The sequence below is a fragment of the Camelus bactrianus genome, chromosome 20, assembly GCF_048773025.1.
Source record: "Camelus bactrianus isolate YW-2024 breed Bactrian camel chromosome 20, ASM4877302v1, whole genome shotgun sequence".
Taxonomy (NCBI): Eukaryota; Metazoa; Chordata; class Mammalia; order Artiodactyla; family Camelidae; genus Camelus; species Camelus bactrianus.
Window position 1 is genome coordinate 2,952,638 of NC_133558.1, and position 17,503 is coordinate 2,970,140.

The 17,503-nt window shown below is 47.3% G+C and overlaps 1 protein-coding gene across 3 annotated transcripts in view; it reads right to left on the reverse strand.

Annotated features, from left to right (window-relative positions):
* The window catches only part of LYRM4 (LYR motif containing 4), a 159,349-nt gene extending 142,052 nt beyond the window's left edge, over nucleotides 1–17,297 (reverse strand). Inside the window, exon 1 of one of the 3 annotated variants that reach the window (XM_074348046.1) lies at nucleotides 16,756–17,297. In XM_074348046.1, the coding sequence (XP_074204147.1) occupies nucleotides 16,756–16,841 (86 nt within the window). In that variant the 5' untranslated portion in view covers nucleotides 16,842–17,297. The remainder of the gene's footprint in view (nucleotides 1–16,755) is intronic. The other 2 variants (XM_074348047.1, XM_074348048.1) reach the window with 2 other exon arrangements.
* Nucleotides 17,298–17,503: the final 206 nt, after the last annotated feature.

The window sequence follows — 17,503 nt, forward strand, 5'->3', positions numbered from 1 at the left end:
AAATAAAACTCCTTTAAAAAAAAATCCTCTGCTCCTGCCATTAGTCACCAGCAAGAATAAATGAGCTGGAAGGAAAGAGAACGGGGGACACAGATAAGTCACCTCACTTGTGCTCAGCACATTATCGAGGGTAAGTCACATAGAGAAAACATGCAGAGCGGGTCTCCCCCCTTTCCTGGAACGGGGGAAGCAGCAGAACACTTGCTGGATTATTCAGAAGGAAAAAAATCTACCTCAAAATATTTCAGGTACATGGTAACCTTATCTGCAAGAAAATCAGAAACCAGGAGGTAAATGAAAAAAGTCTCAGGACCCAGAACTCATGGCTGCGAAGGAAGGTCAAATTCTTGGTGAGGTTCCCTGAGAAGCCTGGCTCTGGAAGCACAGCCGGGGACCAGCCGGGTCTCTGCCCCCTCACCCCTGCATACTGGACTGGATCCCACGTAAGGGAGGCCCAGAGCTAACTTGAGTTTGTCTGCTTAGAGTTAAAGGGCTCTGACCTCTATCTATAAATTTATGCAAAGGAGCACTTTAATCATATCCCTCTATTTACTGACAAAACCTGGTAGCCCCTACCCCCTTTGGAGGGCTTTAATTTTGCTTTTCATAGAGAAGAGGCATCTCTAACATCTTGTCTGGTCTAAAATTCTATGAATTAAAAAATGCAATTAACCTCTGAATCTCCTGGGACGTCACAGGCTGTGAGACGTGGAAAACCCTGCACTGTAATACAGGGATGGTTCTTCTGACGTGGGTGCAGGCCTGCTGCGACACAGCTTGCTGGCCCGGCCACCGGGAATACCAATACCTTGCTATTGCGTCTTTCTTCCAAGTAGGTCACAATATTTCCATGAGTTACGTAATTTATTTCCGTAACATCTCTGTGCATCATGCAGTAGGTGTTTGTGTGTTAAGATTTAATTTTGTTTTAAAGAACTTGAAGACAGAAGAAAACTGAGCAAACATTTGCATTTACAAATTGTTCCTGTTTATTATACTACTTTTTCATATTAATGCTAATATTAGAATGAGGCTTGGTATATATCTACCAAAACAAACAAACAAAAAACTATACATAATTGGTCAAACCAAAATTGCAGATGAAAAATAAGCCCTGACAATGAATATAAACCTAACCCTCCTCGTTCTGCCCTGGAGTGAGGGGAGTCCTCCCCTGCAGGCACACTCACCACTGCTCTCCTTCAGGCCATGGTGTGGCTGAAGGGCCCTGGCCACGGGCTGTCCCTGTAACTGACCAGGGCTGAGGTCACTTCCTAGAGCTCCTGTGCCAAAAGTGTCCACTTGACCAGAGAGCTGAGCCTTTGGAAATTCTCTTGGGATACAGATGATTCTCCAAGGTGGTGACTCTTTTTGGACACTTAAGAGCATCCTTGGTTAGGAGACATGGAAGAAAGAAACACAAGCAATGCTGGAGACGAAGGTGCTGCACTGCTGATAAACCCTTCACTGTATCTCACTGGGTTTTTTCCTCCAACATTCCATACTCTGATTCTAACTGCATAGGTCCAAGGTCCCGGCAACTATTGCTCTCTGGATGCTGACCGCAACTGTGCAGATACCAGGTTTAACTGGTAAAATACAAAGGGTCTGCTCGCACCACTGAGATTTCAGCCTTAAGAACCTCAGGGACCAGAAATCTGCAACACACTCATTTTGAGTTGGATGAAACTTTTATCACTCGGCTTAAATCCAAGGCCAACTTTTCAATGTACACAGACACTCAGAGCAAGAAGATATTTGGCCTCATAATTGTCTGTAATTCCTCAATCCAACAGCCCCATTCAGAATCAACAAACAGCATGCTCTCTGTGGGTATTTGGCAAGCATTTTAATGTAAGGCAGGCTAAGTTAAATGAGTTCTACCTTCTTTAACCACCTACTAAAAATTTAAAATTGTCCACCTTGCATTAAAAGCCACACAAGTGCAATAAACTGCATTTACCAAAATACTTAAAGGAACTGTTGTCGATGGATCAACACAAAGAGCCCCATCCTCTCCGCCCACATTCAGTACACTGAGGTGCAGTCGGGAAGCTCTCCTCGCTGCCTTCTTTTGCAGAATGTATGTTTTCTAGAAATAAGGGGGTCTCATGAGAATGATCAACAACGGCAGCAGGAAATGGGTGACGTGGCAGATTTGGGGAGGCCCTCCAACTGCCTAGGTGTGTGAATTTCAAGAGCCTAAAGCAGGTGAAAGTCAGACTTGACACACGGACCAGCATTTCCAACAAGCACTAAGTGCAAGTACCAGTAATCTCTCAGGAAGAGCCTCAAAGAGTATTTGCACATCAAAGCAGTGAGGAGACCTGGAAACATGAGGAGGCAAAGTTAGGCACCTGGATTCCCTCACAGAACCTCTTTCCACCTCCAGTAACACCCATTACATTTTGGGAAATGCTGATCTGGACAAAACTTCTGCCCAGGCAACTCCTTCAAGGTTCAGAGCCTGGAGGCTGAAAGGGCAGGTCCCAGGGGCTGTGACAACAGCTCCCACAGGCAAGTCCTGCTCATTCCGTAAAGGCTGTTTGCAGACCCCTCCTCTCCCAGCAGCCACCGGATCCAGGAGGCCTGGCGCTCACCAGCGCGGCTGTACCTGAGTCTCCTCCCCCTCTGACCTTTCAACAACACAGTCTAAGGGGCACATCAGTTGACCTCAGGTGTGTGAGTTCCACTAGTTACAGCAGAGGTCGTCAATATATTCCCTGCCCCTTCTCCCCAAAGGTCCCTGCCGTACAGATCCCACAGCCAAGCCCAAAGTCAAATCATGATAAGGAAGGGGATCAGAACATCCCATACCCCAAATATGCTGCTCTGGCATTTGGCCATTTCAAGCTGAAGCAGCAGCAGCTGCAGGAAGGGCTCTCTGCCCTCCTCCTTTCCGCCAAAAGCAGGGCATAAATTTTCCATGGGAATGGTGTCTTCCCGGTACCAGGAAGGAGAGGACACTCTTATCTCCAGATACGGGGAGTCCAGGCTGAGATGAGTGCACAAATCGTACTGAAATAACCCTTGTCTTCCCTTAGTTTCCCCATAACACTGCCCAGTCAATCCCCAACAATACCCCTCCCCTTGGTCTGGTTGCTGCTCTGCAGCTTATCGCCTTTTGTTAAATGGTATATAAGCCTCCAGTCTGACTGACCTTCAGGGTTTTCACTTTTCTATGAAGTGCTTTCCACACCATGTAAAAATATTAACATGAAATAAAATTCGTACATGTTCTCTCCTGTTAATCTTTTGACAGCTTAATTTGCAGGCTCCAGGCATAGTGCACAAGGGAGTAGAGTAAGCTTCCCCTCTCCTACAGTGGTCTCAGCCTTCGTGCTCAGGCTTGTGGGCAGTTCTGGCTCTGAGAAATGCTGGCCTGTGGATGTGGAACCTAGTTGTACCCAAGAGTCCTGTGTCAGGCTGCTTTCTGCAGATCCTTCCTCAGCTTGTCCCTTCACTCCACTGCCATAACTCACCATCTTACTTTGCATAAAGAAGGGTGGTCAAAAATTTCACTCTAATTTCAAGCCATACTTCTTAAAATAGCCTGTACCATATATTTTCTATCATGATATTAAAAAAAAGAACCCCTCAAAAAGAAACTCTCATTATTTAAGAAGACTAAATTAGGCTGCTCTATATTTGAAATGTTAATTTTGAGGGAATCGTCACCATTATTTAAAAATGTTCTTTCTGTTTGTATCGAATATCCCTGAGATGCAGAGAAAGGAACACTTGTGCGAGATGCACTTACTGCTCAGAGGAAGGCCTTTGCTTGTGAGCTCACACTCATCCGTGAGGCACCAGATGCAGCGTGAAGTGCTAAGATGCAAGCGGAGACCAGCCACGGTTTCACATAGCTCCTGGACTGGGACACACTGCCTCACTGCACGTGCAGTGCTCCGAGAACAGTGAGGAAGGGGGCGAAACAGCCTGGGCCCTGGAGAGTCTTTCTAGGGAGGCTGACATCTTTGAAGGTTGAAAAGAATTTCACCAGAGTGAACCATCTGCAAAGGGAGGCCAATGATAAAATTTGAATTCAAAGTCCTGTCTTTCTGATGACTGGGAAGACATATAGGAAAGGAAAGAAAAACAGAAGAAGAAATACAGAGTTTTGGAGGAAGGAGCGAGGCAAAGGGGAAGACTACTTTCTTTAAAACATGAGGATCTCAACACAGGATGGAATTCTCTGGTAACATTTAGTCGCAAGATTAAGGAGGAAGGAAACTATTCAGGGTGAGGTTGCAGTGTTAGCATCACAGCCTGCGAGCAGAACTTACTTCTCATGTCTTGTGCGCACCACCCCACCCCCGCCCCCGCCCCCGCCCCCGCCCCAGGCCATCCCCCTCCCTGAGGCGCTTTGCGGTGCTGGGGCCCCGCCCCCAGCCACCGTGCTGCCTGGGACACAGCGACTCACAGCGCGTCTCTGGGTTCTTCATCCACCCCCTCCCCTGACAGAGCCCAGACCCCAGTCCATTGCTGCGTTCCCCACAGACCATACTACGCTTTGCACAGTAGGTGCTGTATAACTACTGAATTGAAAATTTTGACTTAGTTAGAAAACAAGGAATAATAAACTCCCACAAGAACCCGTGACCCAGTGATAGATGTAAGATTTCTCTTCCAACAGGAAAAAGAATTCCATTAAATTTAGCCAGAAGAGTGATCCAAACAGACTGAAGTGACAGTTGTGAATTGTTTTAGTCTAACAAGCAATTTTAGATATGATTTTAATCCTTCACCTACTAACTACATGTTTATGTCCTTTCTTTACTATTCATTTAATAAACACAATGGCAGATTATTAATACTAGACCAGAAATAATTTACACATATCTCCAGTTACTAGCCTTATGCATGTCGACGTTTGCTATATTAGGCAGGTTAAGTGTTTGAATACACAATTGATCATGACAATTACACTCCTTTGGACACTAAATACATGCAGGTAACTTACTTTTGAATACTTTAGACAGAAAAATAATCTGGTTGTGTTAGTCTTACAGACGCAGGTCAAGGCCTAGTCTTTTGCCTCTGTGTCTAAGCTTACTGGGTTGCAAAGCAGTTTGATCAGAAAGAATTATGTTTACTGACAGACTGCCACAGAAAAAACCTGAACATGTAAAATGTTCTCACTAGCTCTGAGATTACGCATATATGTATGTTTGCTCGGAATGAGGAGAAATGGTATCACTATGCTCAATGCTAAACTCTTCCTTCCTGGGGGAGACTGTGTCACCAAAACTACGACCATTCAAGAAGAGCAAAGTGTAGTGGAATCTCTCTGAGCAGAGGGAAAGTCACTGCACACGGACATCAAGGTTTTAACAAACAAGAGTGGTCTTAACTGATAACAGCTCTGAGCTCAAGATATCATTTGAAAATTAGCTTTGGATAAAAATGTTCTGAAACCAAAGTCTTAATTTTGAGCACATGTTAAGGGGCTCATAGCTCAAAGTGACCCTACAGAAAAAACCAATTTAGTTACATAGAGATTCATTTTACAACTAATTTACTTGAGTGTCTCATCTGAAAGTTACTCTGTTTAAACAGATCGTCCATCATTAATAGTCCTTTAAAAAACCTGTAAGGTACAGACCTGGAGGGTTCTGAACTGGAGTGGGTCCAGGGTTCTCAGGGACCTCTGGCTCTGGCCATGGTGCATCTCTCAAGGGAGAGGCAAAGCTTTCGCTTTCTGCTCGGTCTAGGTCTCACCTGGGAGCACAGCTTCACGTGCGCTGCTGTTCAAAATAGATCAAAACCTGGAGGTAAATATTGTGGATGCAGGATGTGCTCCTCTGGATACTCTCCACCAGGGACCTGCGACCTAGGTCCCTTGCAGCGCTGCTCTAGTCACTGTGGGCTTGTGCAATTAGCCAACGTTATGTGATGCCAGAAGAAACTGCCCTTTGAAATTGGTTTTATGAAATTTATGCCAAGAATGTGGCCATTCGTACAAAGAGCCACGAGACACACTTCTTGGGTTTTAGTACCAGGAAGACTTGTACTTCTAAGCATGTGGCTGCTTTTATACCAGGATACTGTGACTCAGTAACTCTCGGGATCCCTTTTGCATAGGCTACTGGGAAGCTCGGCACACCTGAAGTTGTATGCCTGGCTGCCAAATGTTCAGTCTTCCAAGCACTCACTTTGCTTGCTAACCTCATTCCAGGTCTCATTTTGGTTTTCATATCCTTATTTTCCTAATTTTATCACTTAAAACACATATGTAATCCTGATTCATTAAGAACATTAAAATGAATTAAGAATAAAATTCAATGTAGCTTGTTTAAAGTTTGAGAAAGGATGGGGTTCCAAAATATCTTATTTATTGACTGAGAATTTGGAACAACAATGCTAAAAGATGGTAAGGTCCCCAGGCCAATTAAATGAAATTTAATTTAACTACAATAGCAAAATGATAGTGTTAAGAGAAGCTACTGTTATTCAAGACAAGCTCTGTAGGGTAATTCCATATTCATATTAAAAAAGAAATTTTTCTTACTAGAGGATCTGTATGTAAAAAGACATCATTGATTACCCAAACTTACGCAGGCATAAGATACATAAGTCAGCCAACACATTCATATGCCTTTAAATAAGATAAAGTCCAAGAGCCTTGTAAATGATCCATATTTTATTCAGTCAAGTTGACTTGCTCTTTTTTCCTTATATAAACAAATAACTAAAGGTAATTTATTCAGTGAGAGTAGCGAGGTGAGAACAGACCTCTGAAGAACAACAGAATGCTAATTTTATGATCCTATTTATTTTGCTAAAGCTTCAACAAGATAGGAAGCAAATGCAAATTTTGACTCGGGGTCAATTCTTAATATTTCCAGCAGCAGAAAACTAATCTATTTGAATACCGGAATTTTACAAGCAAATTTAACATATTTCATGCAGAGAAACATAATAATGTCCTGGACATAGTTATTCATAGTCCTAGAGTGTGGCTTATATTTACCTGGCTCTTGTTCAGCATTTATTCATTTGAGTTCTACTTAGTCAAAATTTCTGGACAGATCTGCTTCTAAAGGGAGAATTCTGCTTCTGTTAACCTTTTGCGCTACTTTTAAACACATGACGTCAGAGAGTGTTGCAATCACATTTGCAATTTAGAAAAACATTCCAAGGCAAAATGCAGGCTGCCTGGCAAAACTAGGAACAGGAGGCAGAGACCAGGAGAAGGCTGTTATAAAACCCAACAAAAGCCGAGGACGGCAGCAAAGGCCACCACTATGGGGAGGGCGGCTTCCGGCTTGAGAGCTGAGCATCCAGAGGATGGGAGGGAGTGTGGGTGGCCGGGCCTGCCGGGAGGGCCCGGATCAGTCAGGGCGGGATGCCGATTTATAGTTTAGACCCACTTGGTTTGGTAGCACAGCCAGGGAATGAAGGAGGCCCTGGGGAAGAAGGGTTTGCAGGAGGAAAGGAGGAACCGAGAGGCAGATCATCAGAGCTCAGGGGTTGAAGCGACGAATGATGGGCGTGTCTAGGGGGTGTGAGCAGGTAGGGATGCACACAGGGGCCTCTCGTCTGGAAGGAAGACAGAGGCAGTGTCAGCAAATGGGGGGACACCAGGGGTAGGGGGGTCCAGCAGGCCAGGAAGGGAAAGGGGGGAGAAGACGATCATGGCAAATGCTGAACACATGCCAATGGGACAGAGCTGGCAAACCAGACAGGGAGGACTGAGGGGCAAGCTGGAGCAGGCAGTGGAGAGGGTGGGGACCGTTCCTGCCATGAGCAGGCTGTCGGGGACCCGGCACACCCCAAACAGCACGAACAAGCGGTCTCTTCTCCAGGGTCACAGGCTTCTGCCCGTGGAAGTGATTTCTGGTGAGAACAACATTGCTCTCGGGGATCAGGTGTAGGGGAGGGAAAATTATACAGGGAAAGCGTGTGTGCTTATTCTCAAAACGTGGGCAGGCAGAAAGAAATATATGAAGGCACTCAATGAATAATTATGCTACAGAGTAATATTTGCAATTATGATAAATTGATCATATAAGCAACTTTGAATAAACTAAGACAAAAGGGGAGTGGTATTAAATCGACTCAAGAAACTACCCAGGAACAAAAGAATAAATATAAAGCTATTAATTATGCATTAATGACATCCAATGAGAGTAGTAGCCAACTAGTAAATAAAACAAGTAATTACTCTGAGAACAGATACAGTCAACTCACTGAACACTGATGATTAACTGACAAATTAATAACAGTAATAGATGAAGGATACATACACCAAACCCTGCAGATTGAGATGCTTCCCAATCGAGCCTGAAATGCCCAGATCCTCTGTGAAGTGACATCACTGCACCAGAGGTGCCCACGGAGGTCTTCCTCACACCCGGAAGCACTGTCCCTGCCATGCGATGTTTCATGTGGAACGACTTCTTCTTCCAACTATATTCTCCTGACCCAAGGTCAGGTCATTTCCTCTAATCCAACGTACTCAACCGACCTCTAAGACCGGCTCATTCTCTTTCTCAGTGGATCTCAGAGCCACCCCTTCCCTCCACTGCCATGACCACTCCTGCAGCCAGGCCTTCACCATCATTTTGATAAACCCAACTAGTGCAATCAACTCGAACTGGCCTTCATGTCTTTAGTCTCTTCTCTGCGTGAGGTGATCTGGCTAAAAGGAATTATCCATAGTCTTGCTTAAAATGCTCACGAGGCTTCCCACTGCGGAGACCACGTCTGGCACTTGGGCACGGCACACAAGGCTGTCTCTGTGGCCCCACCTACCTCATCCCTCACCCTCACCTGCTCCCATCGTCCCACAGCAGGGAAACCAAACTGCTGGTAGCTCCTTACACAAAACACCAACTACACTGTTTTTTGCACCTGTCCCTCTGCCTCCGGTTACCAGGAAATCTCTACTGAAACTTTACAGGTCAGCCACCACCGCTTTCTTAGCCCAATTCCCTTCCAGGGCAGGCTGGGCTGCCCCTCCCATCTGCTCCCACAAGACGTTGTTCAATTCATGGCCCCCGGGTCTCTGTAAAACCCTCAGTGAGAGTATTAGTCTGTGCACTGAACCACAAACCTCTCTTGGGAAAAGATCATGTTGTTTGTCTGTTTCCAGCAAGGAGCACACGGCAAGTACCTAGTCAATGTTTGCTGAGTGAAGACTCAAACCAACCTCATCTATCAAAACCACATCTTACAGTGACAGAGTTCTTTGGATCGCTAATAAACACCTGGTACAGAATGTGGTTCAACAAGTGTAACCAAGTCGATTAAATGACTACTAGCTTCTACGAATTTCAAAGATTTGGCACTTGGTCTACCAGCATAAGAGATAACTGTGTTCTAAGTAATTTCCCTGTATCTGTGGAGGGGATCTTGGAGTACCAGAAAGTTCTGCAACTCTAGCATTGTCTGTTTACGGATGATGTACCAGGAGTAAATGCACCAGGGTCACAGAGCTGACAGCTGGCTGACCTCAAACTTGGACCAAGGTTTCCTGATTCAAAGGCCAGGAATCTTTCCTAATCAAGATCGCCTGGCTGACGCTTCTCGTTCATAATACTGAAAACAACACTTAAAGCAATTCCTTCAGGGATTACACCGGCAGGGAAAGAAATAAGGGGGAAAAGAAAACAAGGGGCAGGTTCTAGCATCAGGTCATGTGACTTTCTTTTATCCATTATTTGTCAAGAAAGATCATTTCTGTGAGCTGTCTGCTTTTAATCCCTAAATATCTGAGGTAAAAAAAAGCATTATTCTTCCCAATATAACGCCAGTAAATGAGTTGCTATGAAGCCAAAGAGATAATCAAAATGTCACAGTGATATATTATTATGTCTCAATGTTGACAATTTAAAATCTGCTTCTTAAAAACAGGGGTGGCAGAGATCAGGTGAAGGAACCCTATTCAACGCATTCCTCTCATTAATCCAGACAAAAGACAAGAGGACCCACCTTAATTTAGCTGACTCTTGCTAAATCTGGGAATTCACATTTTGGTTCACGTAATTTATCTAATTTTATCACAATTTGGTTTCTAAAGGTTAGAATTTTCCTCAATTGGCTAGGTACGAGTTAACTGAGAAAATTAATGCCAAGACACCTGTAAAAGTCTACCACCTGATGAAGTGGGATTCGGAGTGTCAGGAAAGGGGTCATAGAGGAGAAGTAACAGGATGTGAAGGACCTTTCATCCACAACAAAGCAGGCACACAGCTACTGATGTGAAACCGTAAGAGGCAGTCAATTTCCTATAATGCTCATTACAGCAATTTCCTAACAATGTTTTCTAAGTACATTTCGCATTAAAAAAAAAAGTATTACCCGACCGCAATACAGAATAATTTAAAGCTACTTTAAGGAAACCCTACTGGCTCGTAATTACATTTTGTGCTCTAACTTTACTCCTCGCTTTGTTATATTCTCTACCTTTATTTTCCCTTTGCCCTGATTCTCTCATTTATTATTTTTAAATTATAACAATTATTTCATTTTATTGCATTTTATTGTATGCGTTCTTATAAGTTTTAAAAATGCTGTAGGGGCCAAAGTGAAGTATCAACAGAATAAGTGCAGTTTGGAAACACTACAAAGGAAACTCAATAAATCAGTAATGACATTGATCTAGTACTTTTTCTAACAATTTAAACTTAGGCTGCTGAATATCTTATGTGATCTTCTCTAAGTTAATCATACAATTTTTACTTGTTTTTCAAAACCATTATCACTCAACATGGCAGAACTTAGCAACCATAAGAGGAAAAATAACTGAGGGGGTAGGGAATTCCCAGCATAATGAATGATATGAACAACCCATCTTTCAGCAGTCTAAGAAACTTTTTCTTCAGCACAAGTGAACTGCCTCCAGTTGTGGGGCCTGCAGAAGGGAGGGGTCAGGCAACAGCGGTCCTCTGACAGTCCCACAGGCCATCTGTGAGCCCCCTGGTATAAATGCAGAGCGTATTTAAGACTTAAATTGGGAAGAACTTAGAAAATTTAACAGTCATCCTTTTCTATTCCTCCCCTCCTTCTCTGTGTTCTTGCATGGCCTGTAATAGAAAAGTTAAAACAGTTTTCACGGAGAGGTATGATTTGTTCCACATTTCATCATGGGCAAATCTCTTATTTGGTTTCTTATTATAGAATTTTATGGTTTCTCTGTATCCCTACAATGTATATAGGCAATTCATGACTTAAAAAGAGGAAGAACTTTTCACTGGGGGAAAAAATCCTAATCATCTTGTTGTGAATGCTAGGGAGCAGAACGCAACATTTTATGCTCACCAGCCTGACAGCTGTTCCAGGTGACACGTATGCGCAGCTCGGAATTGAGTCAAGGGATAAAAGGTGAGAAAGAACAAGAGGATGGAATGTCTCACACATCAGCAACTTCTGATTAAAGGCAGGTTTTAGTCTGGGAACAAAGCAAAGATTTTCCTGGTAGGGAGGCTGGAGTTACATTTATTAAAGTGAAGAACATATTTAAGGATTTTAAGTTTCTAAAGGAAAAGAGATGTAAAAAGTTAAAACTGAAGTGGAAGTTAGGCCTAGAGGAAGGAAACCATCATCACCATGTCACTTCTGTAAGATCTCCGCGATACTACATGTGACTGACAAATCATGACAAGTGTCTCTCCTGCCATGACATTCGACAAATCCGCAGTGTTTGGCATCACGTCAACCCACATGTTTCCTCTGTGAGTTTCAGCAGCTGAGCTCGTATGAACACTTCACGCGCCCAGTCACACGGGTCTTACAGCAGCAGGGCCGTCTCCCACCTGGGTTCCGCCGACCCAGGCCCTAGTGCAGTGACACACTTGCTCTCGGTTTTCAAGAAACAGCAGGCACAGACTGATCGTTTGTTTGTTCTAGGTGAAGCAATGCTCGGCACTTAGGTGTCCAGTGCAGCTGTCCTGTTCTAGAAAGGGGAGGGGGCTTGGCATTAACACTGTCCACACTGGGCTGGACTATTCACCTGAGCATTCTTAAATCAATCAGGGGCACACGGGGCAAAAGAGGGAGCCAACGTGAAAAGATCTGCAACAGCAAACACAGAAATATGTGAAGGAAACACTCCATCCAGGTCCTGAATCCTCCTCAAGCTCATGGTTCCATGTCCTCAGCTTCCAGTTCAGAAAGAGAACAGACTTCTAAATGGAGCCGCTGTTCAGTCCATTCATTAGGCAGCAATCAGAGACTCCAACAGGGCTGCGCTCAGCTGTGCAGTGCCCAGGAACTCAGAGCCGACAGCTATCAACAGTCAGGAATTTTACCCGCCATGAAACCAGGGAGACTTCATTGGACTTAATAGGCTGCTGCAGCCAGAAAAAAAAAAAAAAGAAGAAGAAGAAGAAAACTGTGGAAATAAATATCTCGGCGTTGATGTTTGTAAAACCTCTGGAGCCCAAGCCAGACGATGCATGTGGTGGAAGAAGTTTCTACCGAAGCGTGTGGAGCTGTGGAAAAGCTTTCTAGTTCCCACCGCCGCCGCCGGCCGGTTGTGAGGCCTTGGTCCTCCGCGCACCCTTTCTACGCGTCACCTCTCGGGCCCGTCTGACTGCCAGCTGGCTGTTTCGCCCCGCACGAGCGAGGTCATCGGGGACGGAGCTCCAACCCAAGGCTCTGCCACAGTTTCCTGCTCTGGTTCCCACGTCCCCAGGGCCTTGCGGTGTGCACCTCCACGCGCGTCAGACGCCAAGTGCTGGCTGACCCAGCAGTCTTTCCGGGGCTTTTCTCTTTGTCACCCTCCCTGCAGAGGCTGGGTGAGCCACACCCTAACTCCCCAGCCCTGGCTCAGCTGGTGGCAGACATGTAACAGCTTCCCGACCACGCGCGCTGTGACCAGCGGTCTGCATGAAAGCTTCCAGGCGAGCGCCGTACCCTGTCCCCAGGAAAAGAAGGCCCACCCGGCCCGGCTGGGGCTGCTCTTCTTTTCCTGACCTTGAATAAGGGCATGATATTTGGAGCTTTAACAGCGTTTGCGGCCATCAGGCATAGGTACCCCAACGTCACCTAGCTGCTTCGTGCCTCTGGGCCTTTTCCCTGAGAGAAGAATGACCCCTACACTTAGGCCCCCTGTGCAGGTTTCCTGTTCCTTGTAGCCAAAAGCATTCCTAAGGAGATCCACCCTCAAGGCAGCTCGGGAGGCCAGCGCCGCCTGCAGCCCTCCCCCCCTGCACTTGGCGCACCACTGCGGTGGGGCTCCCCACTCTGCAGTGAGGTCGGCTCCTTCTGATCTGCAGCTCCCAATACAACGCTCAGTGGACAACAAGTGTCATAAAGACTCAACCATCTAATGAGGAATTAAGGAGTTCTGACACTCAATTGGGTAAATATTTGGGCATTATTTTTGCCTTTTATCCCATTTTATGACAATATATTTTTAATCAGTAGGCGGGAATGGCTGACAAAAATTACCTCTGAATTCAGTTTCTTTATGCTTTTCAACAACAAATACTTCTAAGCATGTAGTAGGCAGGTTCTGTGCTAAGCACTAGGAATGCAGATAAAGACAGAATGTCCACCTTCAAGGACCAAAAGGCAGAGACACAAGTAAACCAACAACTAACAGTGTGAGTCGTGCAATAAACACAAAAACACTCAACGTTCTCTTCTCTCCCACGTTATCCAGAAACAGACAGTCAGGCATCGCCAGTCTCCTGGCCTTCCTCTTCCGTCTTACACATTCCAACTCGTCTTCACCTCCTTCACTGATGGGGAGGGGCGTGTCCTCCCCCCCGTGGCGACCAAGCCGACAAGCAGTGCTCACAGCGCAGGGTTCTCACTCCTCCCCTGCCCTGCTCCGGGGTACCCACAGTTCCGTCTGTCACCCAGACTCTTCAGCTAATTCCTCTTCAGCGAATTCCTCAAAATTTGATATTCTTTAGGGGAGTGTCCTAGGCTCACTAACTTTCTCACCATAAACTAGGATTTCTCAGTCCCGGCATGACTGACATTTTGGCCAGTTGGTCCTTTCTATGGGGGACCGTCCTGGGCTTTGCACTCTCCCTGGCCTCTAATTTCTAGATGCCAGTGGCATCCTCCCCTCCAAGTTGTGGCAACCAAAAATGTCTCCAGACTTTGTCAGATAAAATTGCCCATGGCTGAGAACCACTGCCCTAAATACTTTTCTTGGAAATTTTACCTAATATTAAGATTTTAACTCCTCTTATGATAATAATTCTACTTACCTGAGTGCCTACTCTGCCAGGCACAATTCTAAGCACTTGATATGTATTAACTCACTTAAACCTCATTACTGTGAGATAAATCACTACCTCCATTTTATACATTAAGGAACTGAAGAACAGAGAGGTGAAGTGACTTGCCCAGGGTCACGCGGCAAGTGTGGTGATGACAGTTCCACCCTGAACACTCCCCTGAGCTTCAGATTCCTTGAATAACTGCCTTTGCCGGGGCTCCCAGGTGACATTCATTCAAGATGCTCCAAAAATGAACTCAAAAGTCTTCTCTCCATAAGCTGAGCTATTTCTCTATTTCTTAAGTCAGTTAATGGTACAACTTTTACACTTGACCTCTGTGCCTCGTTTACCTATTAACCTGGATGTCATTCTAAACTCTGCTTGGATTCTCATTTTCTTTATTCCTGAACCCAATTATTTGTCAAGGTCTGGCAATTTTACCTTCTAGTTAGTAATCAAATATACCTTTTTTCTCTGTCTTCCACTATTCCTGCCCTAATGTCTCCTCAGCATTGTTGTAACCAGCTCTGCATCTGGTGTCCTTGTATCCAGACCTCACCATCACCTTCCACATCACTTGTTGCCAGACTGATCTCCCTAAAATGCAAATCTGGCCATGCCACTCAATGGCTTAAAGCTCTTTATTGGCTGCCCATCAGCTAAGAATAAAGTCCAGGTTCCTTAGCACGGCCTTAGGTGGCCCTTTCCAATCTCATCTTGCTTTCTGTCCCCCTGAGCCACAATGAACTCTCCAGCAGGACTGTACCCCTTGGCGTGACCTGAGCAGACTGCTCTGCTTCATGCCTTTGGTCCAGTGCACACCCTATGCCTGCCGGGCCCAGCTCTTTCACAGTGTGTGAAAACGATTTCCATAACTGTGTCCCACATAAGTCTGTAAAAACCCACTGATTGCAGATGCCTCGCTGAGCCCAAAGCTCTCATCTTTCTGTGGGCAGGGTCTGCTATGGCACTGGGCACAGAGGTTTGGGAAGCACTGGAGAAAAACAACACACAGTAGTAACAGGACCTTCTGCATGGGGGTGGGGACGCAAAATGAAGAGAATCAGGAACACCTTCTTCCCAAAGTCAGACTGAGATGAATCTCAAAGGAAGCAGAGAAACTCAAGACAAGGGTGATTAAAGGGCATGCCAGAGAGAGAGGTTCCGGGGTGTGTGTGTGGGGGGTGTGGGTATCTTTGAAGTCCACATGACATAGCCTGGATAAAAAGGACATATTTTACAACAAGTTTATTACCTATTTTAGGAGAGAATACTAGTGGGAATCTCAGGCTTTAGGTCCATGATTTCAGGAAACAGTGTACAATGATTACTTGATTACTTTGGATAACGTATTTGTGTGTGCGAAGTAAATCTAGCTCAGAAGGATTACTCAAAGTATAATATAAACCATTATTTTCTAAGTATGTTGCCATGTAATTTCCACTTCCTGCCAACTAGGTACAGCCCCGAGTGGCTTTCCTGCAGTCTACCACTGCCTCTGGCCCCCAATAACCCCCCGGCCCCTTGGGAGGTTTAGTGTCTGACAATCAACCTAGCAATGGATCTACCACCCTATGGCCTGCCAGCTCATTCACCCAGTGTGGAGGCAGCTACCCAACCAGCTCTATTCCATGGTAACAGACTGCTCCCAGGAAACTCAATCCACAGGCTGGTCAATCATGGAAGGTGAGACCTGGTGTAGAGATGATCTGGCCTTTTCAGATTCTTGCTTTGGGAATATGGCTCAAACTCAGAGGATTCGGTAGCTAGTAGAAGACACCAAATCTACAAGGATGCAGAGAGAAAAATCATAAGGCACATAATTCATGAGCAGAAATTATACAGAAGCAGAAAAGAAAGCAGCCGCTCCGAAGTAGGCAAAAGATACATAGAGTAGGAATAACGGACTCAGCAAACAGGAGAAGGGGGCAGGCCTGGAAAAGCTGGTGCCACATTAAGGATGTGAAAGTTTAGACTCTCATTCTCCTGCTGCTAAGATAATAAAAGCGGGATTCCCATCTGGTGAGGCCAGGATAAACGTCTCAGCTCCTGGAAACTTGCGGGACCGTTTCACCTTTACCGCTACCCGAGTGTCCTCCTCACAAACCCCGCCCCATCGCCAATGCCCCGGGGAGAACGGATCTTTGCAACCAAGGAAGCTGATGAAGACACCTTGGCAATGAAAGGGACGGACAGGGCCTTCAGTCGTGGAGAAGTGCTCCCGACCGGTCACCTCCACTGTCAAATCCTCCAGTTCTCCGGGAAAAAGTTCTTATTATTATGTGAAACAAACCGGTCCTGGCCAGAGCGCCTGCAACCTTCACGTCTAACCGAAAGACAGCACTGACCGCGCTCGCCGAGCCGAGTGTCCGACCGCGGGAAACGTCGCCGGACCCGACGTCTCCTCCCACCCGGCGAAGGGCGAGCCCCCCAGCCAGCCCCCCGGCCGACCCTCGAGCCGCGCGCGGGCCACGCCGGCCGGGACCTTCCGCTCAGGGCGCCCAGGAGGCTCCCGCACCCCGACCACGCCCGCAGCCCGCGCCCCCACCTCCCGGGCCCGCCGGCCGGTCACCTGTAGTTGTAGGCGCTGAAGTGCTTGCTCTCCCTCAGCATCGCCCGGTACAGGTCCAGCACCTGTGCGCGGCTGGAGGCTGCCATCTTGGAACGAAAAAAACCCAGTGGGTCCTCTTCGCCGAGGGCCCGCGTTTAACTCAACCCGCGAAACTTCAGCCTCCGCGGGAAGCGCGAGCCAGACGAACGCGGGGCGCCGCCCAGATAGCGGCCTGCGCCCGGGCCCAACCCAGGGGGGCTCCGGCCTGGGTGGGCTGCGCCTCAGGTGAGCTGCAGCCGCGCGCGGCGGCGCAGGCGGGCTGCGGGCAGCTAAGGGGGCGGCGCCGGCGGGAGGCGTGCTCGCCGGCCGCCACGCTGCGGAAGCCCCGCGGGCAGCAGCCGTCGGCGCGAGCGGGGCCGCCTCGGGCCGGGTCGCGGGCTGGGAGTCTGGGCTTCCTCCGGGCGGAGGGCGGCGGCGTCGCGGGTCGCGTGGCCGGGCCGGGGCGAAGGGTCTGGGGCGCCGGGTCGCACCGCGTTGCCAGGTTACCGAGCGCGCGCCTCCGCTTCCGCCTCTCCGCTTGGGCTGCCCTCGGCGCCGCCTGAACGGCCTTGCGGGCTGCTCCGGGCGCCGGTTCCGCCGTCGTCCCGGCCGTGGTCTGCCTGCGGGAGGCTCGCCTCGTGGGGACGGGGCGCGGGGGCGCGGGGGCGCGGGGGCGCGGGGCGCGGGCCTGGGTCTCCCCGGCGCTCCGGCTCCTCTCAGGGCGACCGCC